Below are 14,481 nucleotides of genomic sequence, written 5' to 3' on the forward strand. Positions count from 1 at the left end.
TTACCTATAAGAAGCTTAGGAAACTTAGAAAGTTACACCACCTCCACTGAGACCCCGATTTAAACATCTCCATCATCTTAAAGAATAGCCTTGGTATAATCCATAGGACCAGACTCCATGCACGTCCACCCCCGCTGCCACCGGCAGCTTCTCTCCACAGGCCTATGTGCCTCTTCCAAATAGTTCATAGGAGAGGAGTCACACACTATGGCTATGGCTTCTCTCCCTCAGCACAGTATTTCTGAGGTCCATCTATGGCAAAGTGGGGATCAGGAACTGACTGACAGAGCAGTGCTCCAGTGTCCAAGTGGCCTCCTCCTGTTCTTTCACCAGCTGATGGACAGGCAGGTCCTTGCCACTACTGAACTATCAGCTACAAGTTTTGGCAACAGTGTATACTCTCTCTCATCTTGGGTAGATACCTAGAGAGGAATAGCTGGGTCATTAAACTGATGTTTGATCTTTTAAAAGACTGCCCAACTGTCCTCCCAATGGGCACACGACTTTACATTCCCATCAGCAATGCATGAGGGCTCTAGCTCCTGCAAGCCCTTCCCAGCCTGGCTGCTGTCTCCCGATTGCAGCCACCACAGTGGGTGTGAGCCACCACCATGGGAGGAGGGGGGCAGCCCCAAAGAGACTAATGGGTCCCAGTACCCTTCCAAATTGTTTGCTGCTTGTGTATCTTTTGTGCTGAAAGAATTATTCCGATCATTGGCCAATTTTTGAATTAGGTTGTTTGTCTTCTTCATACTAAGTTTTAAAAGTTCTTTATATGGATACAACTCTATCAGATACGTGCTGGGCAAATACTTTCTCCCAACCTGTAAGTTACCTTTTAATTTTCCTAATGGCATCTTTGGGAGGACAACTGTTTTTTCACTGTGATGAGGTTCCAGTTACCAAGGGTTTTATCTGATGGATCCTAACTCAAGGTCAAGAACCTCTCTTCTAAAAGTGTGGGACTTTCAGCTTACAGTCAGATCTACGGTCCCTTCTGAGCTAGCTTTTTCTATTCTATTCCCCCATCACACGCCCCTCTCTTCCACACTCCCTCCACAGCCAGCTGCCCACCTGCCCCGTGGCCCACAGCTGCTGCCTCCCCTCTGCCCATCTTATAGCTTCAGGCGTGGGATAGGGTGGAAGAGTGCCGTTTTTAAGAAATGTATAACCAAAAAGTATTCTAAGATCTGCTCCTTCTAGACACAGATCCCTGCACCCTCAGTCTCTCTACCTGGGCAGCGAGGTGCTGATCTGCAATCTTGGCAAGGCGGGAATGACTTCCACGGTGGAGCCGCTGGTTTTCACTCCTGGAAGGTTGTCCAGCAGACAGTCACTGAAGACCCCAAAGACTGTGGTGTGGTAACCTGCAACACAGGCAGCAGTTTCACACCTCCTGGCAAGGCTTGGCCACATACTCCCCAGGGTCACAATGGCCACAAGAGCACCAGCCCCCCATCACCCACACCCCTTGCTTCCCCCCTTCCCATACCGCTCCCTATAACCCAAAGATCCTGACAGTTCTTGGACAGTATGAAGTTGACAACATCATCTGTGCCCTATTTCCCACAGTGGGCCAGGTCCAGATAAAGGGTCCTTGTACAGAGTCCTCCCTAAGCCCCCCAATCCTCCCGGCTTAGCAGTCACCAGCTCAGTTCTTTGCTAATATACCTTTCAGATTTAGCTTCTCTTACATGATAGTAATAGTTAATATTCCTTTCCAAGGCATAATGTGACTTAATGAGCAGTTGAAAAATAGAACCCTTCTGCTGAGAAATGAAGGTTAAAAAGCCAATTATTATCATTACAGCTGCTTCATGACATGGCAACTCAACCACGTGTTTAAGATCAGCACGGGGCCTTGCTAGTCTTGCACGCTAGATAAGCACTTGAAACTTTAAGCAAAGCTTTAAAATGGCTTCTGAAGTTTCAAATGATTCTGTAAATAGTATTTGTTGTGTAACAAATTTAAACGATGACCAGCACCTAGAAGCCTAGACTGACAACTTTGCTGTGCTACATCAGAGGGACAATGACGTCATTCCCTGGGGAGGAGCCATTCTCCTTCCCGATCAGCACCACTCAGTGTGGCCTGAGCAACTCTAAGCATCTCTTTCTAGCCACGGCAGCCACACCCCTCAACACAGCAACCCCACAACCTTCCGCAGCAGTCCCCATATGCCCTCCCTGATATAACAGTCACCCCTCCTTCCCACCCTGAGCTTCTCAACATCATCTTTCTATGGCATTTGTTGTCTTCCGGGGAGCTCCCCTCCCCCAACACACTGACACCCTCCATGCTTTCCTCTGTGTAAACCCTGATAGGATTCTGTCTATGGAGTACTCGCTACTTTGTAATTCTTAGCTACAGTCAGTCATTCTCCTTTGTTTAAGACATAGTCAGCGATGAAAACCGTGGCCACATAAACTCCAGTCTGGTGATGATGTTTAGTGCAAGTCAGGATGACCCAAGCAGTGAAGGCTCACCGGAAGTAAGGACAGCCAAGGTCTACTCCCAGGCTCTCACACTCACTGATACACACCAGTTTCTGTGTGGTCCCTGGGCTAGCCTAGCTCTCCCCATCATGGCCACAGCTCTGCCTGTGTCCTTCTTACCTCTCTGAGGACAGACCCTGGGTCTGGTGGCTCCAAAGCCTGTCTGATCAGCCTCCTCTCTACAAACACAGCAGCTCCCCTAAAGCCCCAGAGACAGTGGGCTTCTCAGGGCCCCATGATGCCCTTCCAGCCCCATCACTACTTACCCGACCCTGACTATCTCCCTCTGACCACCCCTACTCCCCAAATATGCCAGGTCTCAAGCAGATAGCCTTGGAGAAGCTGTGCTCTCTGCCTGGAGCCCCTGCCTATATATCGGTTCTGTTCTGCTTCTAACTGCCCACTCCTGGCGGACCTTCAAAGATCAGGGTTGCCTGCCAGGGCAGGCCGCCAACGTCCACCTCCCTGCTGGGTCCCAGCTTCCCCTAGCTCTCACATGCGTATCTCCATCCATCTCAGTACTTGCTGAGATACATCTAACTATCCAGCAGGCAACACCTTTCCCAGATAACACATACGTGCTGATGCTGCTGAGTTATGGTCAAGACTTCAAGGCTAAGAAAGGAGTCATCCCTGGTGACATGGAAAATAAGGGAACATCACGGGGACACTGTGAGGAGCCAAATCATGATGGCAGGCTAAGCCCTGAGAACTGGTAGAGGCTCAGAAGTCCTCAAAGAGAAACCCATGGCAGGTTCAGATGGCAGGTGTGCTGTGGGTAACATCCAAAATCTTGTGACACTCAAACGCAACCTTCCAAGAGGAGAGGACAAGGATCCCGGGTCAGGGTGGCTCAGGAATGTGCCTTGAAACAAGAAAGAACAAAGGATAAGGCCTGTGACCAACTGATGGGAGCTGATGAGGGCTTCGATATGAAAGGTGGGCCCATCAGCAAGTAGGTTTGAAGACAGAAAAGACCAGTCCTCGTGCTCTGTGATAAACCCTGTAAGACAGTCATGATTGGACAGACAGAAAATACCCATGCAGGTGGCAGGAAGTAGCGTCTCATACAGAAGGTCTGGGAGATGCTTAGGGCAAATGGTCCACAAAAAAAGACACATCACTGAGATAAGAGCCTCTAAGAGAAAGATCACTTTAGGGAGAAGAGGCGGGGGTCCCTGGAACAGCATGGTGTATATGAAGAGCTCACAGGACATCTGAGGAGATGGCAAGCAAGGGGAGTTGTCCCTAAGGGAGACCAGAAGCACACATGGCAGAACTGTAGGCAGAAGTCCCCAGGATTGGTAGGGTTAAGAAGCAAGAAGAGGACAGGGAGAAAAAAAAAAGAAAGAAGGAGGTAAGGACTCCAGGTTAGGGACCAGAGAAGTGGCTCGACAGGTAAAGGTGCTTGCTGTCTAAGCCTGAGGGCCTGAGCTCACTCCAGAGCACACATACAGGCATTAGGAGGGAACCACGGCGTGCATGCCACCCCCATACACATGCACACATCATGCAAATGCACACAATATTTTTTAAAAGAAAATAAGGAGAACCGGGAACAAGGAAAGGGCAGGGTAAAGAGGTAAGGAAGCCAGGGAACTGAGAAGCCCTGCAGGGCAGGGCTCCAGCAATACAGCCTGCAGAAACCAAGAGACTGAACAAGACCAGAGAGGGGGTACCACACCAAGGCTGACCTCTGAATAAGGGAATCAATTAGAAAAGGACTAAACAGCAGGCCCAGCTTCCGCCAGAAGAACACTGCTCCTGACCCTGGTGACCGGAGTGTCAAGAGCTGGACAGAGAATGCAAGTCATCAAGAAATCACCGCAGAGGTGGAGGTGGAGCCTGCGTGGACACAGAATGCTCTGAAAGGGGGTGCAGCGGCGCTGGAGGGGTTTGATGGCAGTGAGAGAAGCTGAGTCCGTGCTGTCTCCGAGGAGAATGGCACAAAGGAGAAAAGCAAAGACGGAAGCCAGACAAGCCGAGGGAAGGACAGACCCTGCCCCACAGCAGCACAGCAGATACCCACCCCAACACACCACATATCAAAACCAGTTGTTGTTGTTTTTCCCACCATGTCACTTTGGAAGTAAATGCTATATTCTCATTACTGTTAAGCTGGTTAGGATCACGGGCCAGGTGACCAGCTCCAGGTGCAGTGGTGGCGAAACCGCCGAGGAACTCTCCTTACCATTCACGGTGATCGTCCCTGTCGTCTGTGGGACCCCAACCAGTGTCACTGGGTACAAACCGGATTCAGCAGGAAGGGAAAGGGCCGCAGGGAGAGACTCAAACTCCACTCCGCTGGTGAGGAGCCCCTGCAGGAAGTGAAGGAGCACTGTGAGGGGACACAGCTCAGGCCCAGGTTAGACAGCCACTTCCTAATGAGCTCTGTGACAACCAAAGTTTGGATGCCAAGAATCCAAATAAATGCTGAGTAGGTGTGACTACTGACCTTTAATCTGAGTCTCAGAAGGACAAGGGATCCCTGGAGCAAGCTGGCTAGTGACACTAGTCACATTGGCAAGCTCTGGGGTTGTTTGGGAGACACTGCCTCAAAAATTAAAGGTGGAAGAGCAATTGGGAAAGATTCCCAATATTAACCTAGGGTCCCACATGCACACACGCTCGTACACACACGTACAAACACACACACACACACATTTTGTATACACATCTGTATGCACACATACCTGAAAACAAGCATATAGGCAGGTACACACAACACACACAAGGGTGAAAGACCTCAAGGACTGAATCCATGGAGTGGTATGCACAGGGGCTTTGCTTGAGTCCCACATGAAGAGACTATATAAAGCCCCTTCCCCTGACCACAGACGTGGGTGAGGTGTTCTGAGGGCTGTGACTACGGAGGGAGTGACACTGAGCACTGACAGCCATGCAGTGTAAACATTTTTTTCTTACTTAAACCATGGCCTGTACTAAACCTTGAGCAATGACCTCCAGATGACTATTTCAAATCTGTATTTAATCCATTAAGATCAGTATGTACGAAATCAAAGGTTCGCTTGTAGATTCACACACTACTGAGTGCCAAGCTAGACACAGGAATGACAAAGCATGGTCTCCACACACAGGAAGCTCAGAGACCTTAGCTAAACAGATGTTAAGTCAGGCATACATCAGTGGATGTGGATGTGCTATGTTAAACAAGAAAAGGTGTTTTCAATGACAACAGATTTTTGGCCAAATGACCAGCGGCACATACCATGTTTTCCACGCGGAGCTCAAACGGCATTGGGTTGTACACCATCAGCTGAACTTCACACACGTCTCCCTGAACCCACTGGAAATCTACAAAATACACACAAAAGATCTCCAGGGTGAGTGGGTACAGGGGCCACTTGCAAGAGGCCCAGAGCATGACTTCCCTATGTCCCTTAAAACCTGCTCAGACATATTCCTGATTTGTTGAAACAACCTGCTACACACAATTGCCCCACAGATGCTCTCTAAATGAACAGTACCTACCTGCCACACTCAACACCATGTACACAACCAATCCGGGGGTGGGGGTGTCTCTGAGTGGCCATCACTTAGGCCTACATCCCACAGCACCATGCACACAACTGCCCCCAAAGGTCTCTGAACAGCTATCACTGATACACATTCTCTTATTTGAGCCAGAATAGTCCTGAGTCAATCTCTAAAGTCCCCACTCCCCAGATGACAGAACCGGAGCCTGGGGTGACACTATCAGTATCTAAGGTCACACAATATGAAGTGAGAGCTGCAGGGCCAGGTTACAGTCACAGCCAACACGACCCCTGACAACCCTGGCCTATCTTTGTCCCCAAGACAGCTGCACAAGGCCTCACAAGGACATGAAGTCCTGTCACAAATGACATGGAGACCCAGGAAGGTGTGGTGGCTCTCTGAAACATCAACCTTCAAGGGTGCTGAAACAGGAGCATCAAGAATGAAGTCAGGGTGGAAGACAGAAGGCCCTGTCTCAAAACAAAGAAACCAGGAGACTCTGCACCCTCCCAGGCCCCAGTCTGGCATCTGGGTTGTCCTGCCTCCTAGTTTGGCTCTTCCAGCAGCTACGGCTGCTCTTTGCACATGTCATCTGGGACATGTAAGCTTTCTTTTTCCCCTAAAGAACTGGTGAGGAAAAGTATCACCCCATTTGTTTAGATAAAAATACCAGAAAGGAGTTAAGGAAGATGGAGTGGGTTTCTCTTTTCTGAGGTGGAAAAGCCGAGTCAGATGAAAATGCGGGATCATTTGCCCAGAGATGAAGAAGCATCTGGTGATGGCAACAGAGCATTAGCATGGTGACTCCTAGCACAGGGCACAGCACTACTGGTAGTCCAGGCTGTACATCACAGAAGCCAGTCTGGCATTGTCCCTGCTTCAGCTGGAGAAAGCTGTTGAAGCTCCCAAAGTCCGGTTGAAGAGTGGGAGGAGTGAGAATATGAGCAAAGATATCAAGACCATGTTGGAAGCACCCACTGAAACAGTATACCTGAGCTAATGGGAGCTCACCAACTCCGCCAGACAGGGAAGGAAACAGCATAGGAACGAACTAGTCCCTCTGAATGTGGGTGACAGTTGTATGGCTGGTGCAGACTGCGGGGCCACTGGCAGTGGCACCAGGATTTATCCCAACTGTTTGTACTGGCTTTTTGGAAATCTGTTCTCTTTGGATGGATACCTTGCTCAACGTAGATATAGTAGGGAAGGCCTTGGACCATCCCCAAAGCGATGTGCCTTCCCCTCTCTGAGGAATGGATGTGGGGTGGAGGTGTGAGTGAGGGGGTGGGTGGAGAGTATGGGAGGAGAGGAGAGAGTAGGAACTGGGATTGGTATGTATAATGAAAAAAGATAGTTTCCTTTTTTAAAAAAATAAAATAAAGTTTAAAAAAAAGAAAAGAATCTATGTGTGCAGAAGAGACTGAGGCAAATGCTGCCCAGCCAGCAGGTTTGTCCAACCCAATATCCTAAGCTTACTTAAAACATTAGAAAATTGGCTTGTTTTGGTTTTGTTTTGTTTTGCGTGGGGAACTCAACTGGGAGGCGCTCAAATGTGAACTTTGTAGACAGCACTGTTACATTAGAGTGTCAGGAGATTAGACAGGCTGACCGGCTCCACTAGCCTGCACAGCTGCAGGGTGCTGAGACCACGGGTGTCAACTTCCCCACTTGCACAGGGGAGTGACCCTTCTTTAGGAGTGCCAGAGTAGCCCTCTGACAATGGAGCCTCATTTCAGCTCCAAATGCATATTTTGGGGTGAGAAAATGTAATTTATACTCTATGGCTCCTAATATCTTTCTGGAACTATCCTAACTAGTGGGTTCCTGCTGGAGGCCTGAAGGCTAAGTGTCTTTGGCTTAAATTTCAAATGTTTCTAACTGAATCTCTGATTGTAACAGGAGAGCTGTCATAGCATCAGGACCATGGTAACAGAGATGCCCTTGGGGTTGGGGAATCCTAAGAACATTTTCCCACTCCCTGTCATCCTTTGTGTCTGTCCGTGGCCCGCTGTGCTGTTCCTTGAGTTTTGCTCTTTGCAGAGAAGCCATGGTCCAGGTATCAAGTTGGAGATGGGAGGATGAAGAGTCTCCTAGGATTTTGGGGGTGTTTGTTATGAGGCAGGGTCTTGTTTTTAAGTAGTCTAGGCATGTAGGGCAATGGAGAAGTCGATGAGCCAATGCAGGAAGACCCCCATCTTCTGTCTCCAATAAGATGAAGGGAGGCACTCCCATTAGAGGTTGTACCAGGGTCCACCCAATGCAAAGAAACAACTGTCTTTCTCTCCTCCTGCCCATAATGTGTGCAGAGTGCGAAATGTCATCTGCTCTTCCTTGTGGTTATCGAGTGCACCCGGTTAGACACTTCCTGTCACTGCCATTTGCTCTCCAGAACAGAGGAGCAGTGGTAAAGACCTGTCTGGGGCTGACTGTTTGTTTGTTTGTTGGGACAGGGTTTCTCTGTGTACCCTTGACTGTCCTAAACCTTGCTCTGTAGACCAGGCTGGCCTTGAACTCACAGATCCACCTGCCTCTCCCAAGTTCTCTCTCTCTCTCTCTCTCTCTCTCTCTCTCTCTCTCTCTCTCTCTCTCTCTCTCTCTCTCTCCCTCTCCCCCTCTCCCTCTCCCTCCCCCTCTCCCTCTCTCTCTCCCTCTCCCTCTCTCTCTCCCTCTCTAAGACAAGCTCTTATGCAGCCCAGGCTAACCTCAAACTCACTATGTAGCCAAGTATGGCTTTGAACTTCTGATCCTTCTGTGTCCTCCTCCCAAGAGCTGGTGGTCACAAATGTGCATGACCATTATCTAGTACATTCAGTGCTGGGGATCCAACCCACTTCACGCATGCTAGGCAGGCACCCTTCCAATGAGCTATACACCAGTTCCTCCTCCTCTCTCACTGTCACAAGGAACAGATTTAGAACATGTGGAGCCAAACCAGGGCAGGTCACCCTGCTCCCTCAAGGCAAAGCCACTCTACACCTACTCGGGCTTCTCCAAAGCCCATAGGGTCTGCTCTGAGACTAGTAATACCAGGGACGGTTGTTAACAGCCCCATAACTTCAAAGATTTACTTACATCTTACCCTGGTCTTCACTTCTCATGTGTTTGTGCTCTCCCCGAATGAGCTTGGACAGGAAAACGTATTTGGGGTAGGGACCTGTTCTCATACAAACAGTCCTCAACTCATACCCCAGTAAATCTGCTAGAAGTTGAAAACACCCTAGATCAAAAAAGCATTTAACCAGCCAGGAGGGTTAATACGTGCCTGTAACACTGGCACTTCAAAGGCTGAGGCCGGGAGATCTGGAGTCCAAGGCCAACCTAGGCTACATAATGAGTTTGAGGTAAGCCTAGGCTACATGGTAAGACACTAACTCAAGACAATATAAATGCCTTTTACACGCCCCACCCACCAAACATCACAGTTCCACCTAGCCTCCCTCAGGAGTCTGTGATGCATAACAGCCTATGCTTGAGCAGATCCATCCAACCCAAAGCCTACTGCAGAACAAAGTGTTTAATGTACTAATATTATAATGGTTTTAGATATGGAGTGACTGTGTCCCCAGGTTCAACTTTAGTCACCGTGACTAATGACTATGACCTTTGGGGAAGGACTTTTGTAAGAAGCGACAAGGACCAGTGTAGAGCCCATGCCTGGACCATAGTGGCTCCATAAGAGGTAGACACACACACGTGCTCCCTATCTCTGCCATGTGATAACCCAGTCTTCATGGCTTCTAGACCATCCATGAATCACCTTTCATGAAATAAGTCTCTGAAAATCAGACCAATGAGCAACTGCCAGTCTAAGACAACACATGAGATGAATTTACAGGAGAGTGTGTGTGTAAACACAAGTATTTGCACACACAGAACTGGCCAGAAACTCTGGCCAGAAACTCAGTACTAAACCCCAGGAAGTTAAGTAGGACACTGACAGCAGCCTACCTATTTTCTTGTTGCGTTCCTCTCCACGGCTGTGTGGGATGATCGGTGAATAGATGAAGGGGCTCTTGGTGGACACGGTCTGCCCCAGCAAGCTTTTCACCTTCTGCGGCCGGAGGCTGGTAGGGAGGCTCAGCAGCTTCACGCACCTATCATTGCAAACAGAGTGCTGACACTTGCCATCAGGACACGCATTCCGGACCACAAATAAAAAAGCAGACCCGTTGTTGCCCTGTGTTGTGGAGATCCTACAGCTTTGGGTCTGCGGGTCAGGCCCTTCACGTGCTCCGGCATATCATAGGTGGGGTGCATATTGGGGCAGGCCAAATCCTTGGTTCTGGGTCTGGGCAGCTGTAGGGTTAGTCTGCCAGCCAGTTCTCCCAACCAGACCAGTGACTCTTTGCAATGAACGCTGGCAAGTAAAGATAAATGAACAAAGGGGTTCCCGGCATAACCCACTGTGTCCCACTGCAGCTTCCGTGATGAGAGTTTCCATTTTTTCCCTTTTTTCTCTTAAGTTTTGTTTTATTGGCAGGGGGGTTACAGGGGCAAAGGGATGGGAAATGAATGGGATCAAGACAATACATGATGTAAAGGGCACACAGAATAGATGAAAAGAAAGTTTAAAAAAAAAAAACTAGAAGATCAATGGAAGAGCTCCCACTCCACAGGACCCAGCAGGCCAGGAAGGTAAGGTCCGTCCCGGTCTGGGGAGCAGTCAGTCCTTCTGTTACCTTCTTCAGCGCAAAGGTCCCTACAAAATGAAGACCCCTCACCCCAAGTCAAGCCTTGCCCATTAGACTGAGGCGAGGATGGAGTTCCAGCTCCCTGCTCAGGGCCCGCGGTTCTGCTGCCCGCTGTTCCCTCCCCTGACAGGTCTGCCCACAGCAAATAGAAACCAGAGTCTAGGCACGGGATCAGAAGACACCCTGGAGAAGGTGCCAACACGCACCGTGCTGTTCTCAGAAATGGCTGCTGCACCCTGACCCTGTGCTCGTGGCCATGAGTTAATGGCAGTAAAGATAACTTTAGAGGCACCAAAATGTGCCAATGTCACACTAGGAAAAGGAATTTCAGCAGTTCCCATTAGGTTAACTTGACCAAGAATGAGTTCAAGTTTGAATTCTCCAATTCACCCTGTGTCTTCCGTCAGCTGTAGTTTCCGGCTAGTCCAGAGTCTGTCTGATGTGTGAGTCTGATCTGCCCTTACTGCCTGTGTCCCCGACAAAGGTCTTGCTCTGTATTTAATGAACAGCACAGGAAGTGTCACACAGGGAAGGAGTGAGGGACACTTTACAGAAATATTTAACCGAGTTTCATAGCAGAAGAAATTACCGACTCCGTCACGGAGAGCACAGCAAATATGCTATGTAGATATATCCACGTAGTTTTCAATACGCATGGTAGATAGCAGTGGAATATGGTTGTTATTAACCAGTTGGCTGTTTGCAGCAAATGATTACAACATACACACATGGTGCTCTGAGTCAGGAGCATGGAACAGTACATAACTTATGATTAAAGTTACGCATTCACGTATGTTGTGAAGTTTGGTTACATGGGAAATCCAAAGCAAGTAAGGTTGGTTATGACATTGTTCTCTTAAAGGCAGATTAAACAAACAGGCTGAGTACACAGCAGGACAACAGGGTTAAGTGATCTAAGGAGCATTATTAACTCAGCTGTGAGGTCAAGTAAAAGCTCCAGTCTCTTGGAATGAAAGGTATTTTCATAAAAATATACCTGCCCATCACGCTCAAGGTCATCCAAGTCAACTGGAAGCTGGGTATGTGCCACCCCTGTGTTACCCATTCCACAGCACCATCTCAAACCCCTTGGAAGCTTCTTCCCCTGAGTGCTAACTTTTACCTCTCCACTATCAACCAGGAACTGACAAAAGAGAGAAGAGTAGCCCACAGTGCCATTGGTGCAAAGTGATGATGACCAGAAACACCAGCTCTAAACCACAGCACTGTGAGGCCTCTGGGACCAGACCGGCCTGACGGCTAAGATTAGGAACACGCTAGGCCAGAACCGAGCAGACAAGGGTAAGGATGAGAAACACCCAGGTGTTTCCACCCCACCTCCTAGCCTCGGAGTAGGAAGGAAAGGCCACACATGCAGCAGCACCCAAGGGCTAAGAAGAAGCCCACACAGCCCTGCGTGGAAGCATTACATCAGCCTCCTGGTGCCCTACATGGCAGCCACGCAAAGCCAGATGCTGAGGAGGCCATGAACAAGACAACACGGCATGGATCACAGGCACTCACAGCAGGCCACTGTGGAGCCTAGGATGCTACCCTAACACCAGGCTGAGTGAGAGAGACACACTGTGCTGTAAGCAATAAGTCACCGCAAGGTCTCAGGCACAGCCCAACCCACACTGACTAATAAAAACCAACTCAGAGCTGATGTCACTTGGATGGACTATAGACCAGTGGCTCTCAACCTTTTTAATGTTGCAACCCTTTAATACAGTTCCTCATGTTGTGGTGAACCCCAACCATATAAATATCTGATATGCAGAATATCTGATATTCTCCCAGCAAGGTGTCACGACCCACAGGTTGAGAACCACTATCCTAGAGGATTCTAGTCTACCCTGTGCCAAAAGCCTTTACGGTACTTAGTACCCAGGCCCTGACGGGATTCAGGTCACATGCAAGGGACACAACCACCACTCACAATAAGTGTGGATAGTACTTTAAAAATGAGGTTTACTCTCTTGGATTCCTTCTCCAAGTACACAGCAGGATAGACCCATCAGACTGTCTATCTGGGACCAGAGTAGCCTCTCAGTTCTGTTTTAACTCGAGCCATGAGGAGGCTGAGTACCAAAGCCTTGTCCAGCACTTGAGACTGTTGCTCTCAGTAAATGCAGTAAACATGCTCCCAAAAGCTGAACTTCCAACTCAGTGTCCGAATCTCTGACGCTGAGCACTGAGGTGAAAATTCATTGCTGACCGCAGGAAGCCCATGCTTCACACTCACCCCCACCGCCACGAGGACCCTGCCTGAGGCTAGAGCTCCTCTCAAATGGAGATTCACCCAGCAGTTGAAAGAAAGACCCTAATTAAAATCTGGAGGACCTAGCATTGGGACGATACATGCTGATGGCTTTGGGGTTCAGTGGCTGAACCTCGCTCAGCTTTGGCTTATGAGATCAGCAAAGGAGGGGTGCTCTGGTAATACGTGTCGCTGGAAAGATGTTCCCTGTCTTTGGTCCCCAGTGTTCCTAGGGAGGGATATCCCTTGGAAGACAGACCCAGCCTGACCCATCCCCCCATCACCACCCAATGGGAGGTGGAAGTTGAGAAGAGGTGGCCTGCGTTCTACAGTGTATTTTCTGTGTTACTCTCCATGTGCTAATCCAGGCCTTCCCGTGAAAGAGAGGTTTGTAGCGAGGGACAGCTCACACACCTGCCTCACCTGAGCCACGCCTACTACTCCGTTTTTCATCTGCTTGATAGAAGTGTCCCTGTGCATTCTGAATACAGAGAGGAAAGGGGGAGCACCCCTCAGATCTCTTACAGAGCACTGTGGGACTGCTTGAGGTAATGTGTTGATACCTGTCATAGCACCTGGCACACACAGCAGGTCAGCCAAGTCTTCTTCTCTCCTTTCCCGATCTTATGACAATGATTATTTGCAAACAGACGATGGCTGTTGGTGCAAATGGCAGTGCTGGACAGAGTGAGAGACACTAAGTCTTGAGGCTGTTGGATGCTGGGCTGGACAGAACCTCCAAGTCAGTGTACTTGAGGGTAGGGCAACTCAAGGTTCTCAGAAAAACAAACACTTTTTGTGTCATGCCCCAGCCCCACTGAAAATAGAGCGTGGATGGGAATTCTGACAAACAGCTGGTTTACTGCATATGTCCAAGAATTCTGAGGACAGTCAGTGAGAAGAATGACCCGTAACTCTTTACAGTGTACACTCGTGACTCAACCTTTTCTCATCAAATGTCATTTTACAAAATGTATTCCCTAGAAAAGTCAACATTCAAGGCACCTGACTTAAAGTCCACATCCTTGGTTCAGCCTGACTTGCTCCTAAACAAGGGAAGCTGGATCCGGCAGACAATGCTGCTGGGTCTAGAGAATCCGAGGGACCAGGTGTCTGGGATGGGACTGTCTCAATATATTCCACTCGGAGATAGTTTACACTTCAGAATCCCAGGTCTCCTTGGCGTCCTGTGGCTGACAGAGACCAAGCTGGGCAACAGTGGAATGCGAACAAAGGCAATGGGTACAAACATGCTGTTTGAGAAGGTTGGCATGGGAACTAATGGAGCCTTCTTCCTTTGTCTTCTCATTCTCCACCGTGTCCAGGGTAAACATAGGTCAGCATTTGGCCCACATTCCAGTTCAAACCTCAAATTCAAAACCCCCAAGCCACTCTTGTGGGAAGGGCAGGTCTCTGCCAGCGTGGGTACCCCTATTAGCTAATTCAGGAAGACGCAGGTCATTGGATGATAGCTAACTACAAACAGTGCTGAGCCCTACACCAAATTCTTCTCAAATAATCCACAACACAGTGGGG

General features: G+C 49.1%; 1 protein-coding gene across 2 annotated transcripts in view; it reads right to left on the reverse strand.

Annotated features, from left to right (window-relative positions):
- The window catches only part of Trappc9 (trafficking protein particle complex subunit 9), a 437,687-nt gene that overhangs the window by 332,661 nt on the left and 90,545 nt on the right, over positions 1-14,481 (reverse strand). For both annotated transcript variants that reach the window (XM_038342309.1, XM_038342308.1), the window contains 4 exons: positions 9,943-10,088; positions 5,726-5,811; positions 4,688-4,814; positions 1,235-1,367 (listed from right to left, as the gene is read on the reverse strand). In XM_038342309.1, coding sequence (XP_038198237.1) covers positions 1,235-1,367; positions 4,688-4,814; positions 5,726-5,811; positions 9,943-10,088 — 492 coding nt within the window. The remainder of the gene's footprint in view (positions 1-1,234; positions 1,368-4,687; positions 4,815-5,725; positions 5,812-9,942; positions 10,089-14,481) is intronic.

This window comes from Arvicola amphibius, chromosome 9 (genome assembly GCF_903992535.2).
Source record: "Arvicola amphibius chromosome 9, mArvAmp1.2, whole genome shotgun sequence".
Lineage (NCBI taxonomy): Eukaryota > Metazoa > Chordata > Mammalia > Rodentia > Cricetidae > Arvicola > Arvicola amphibius.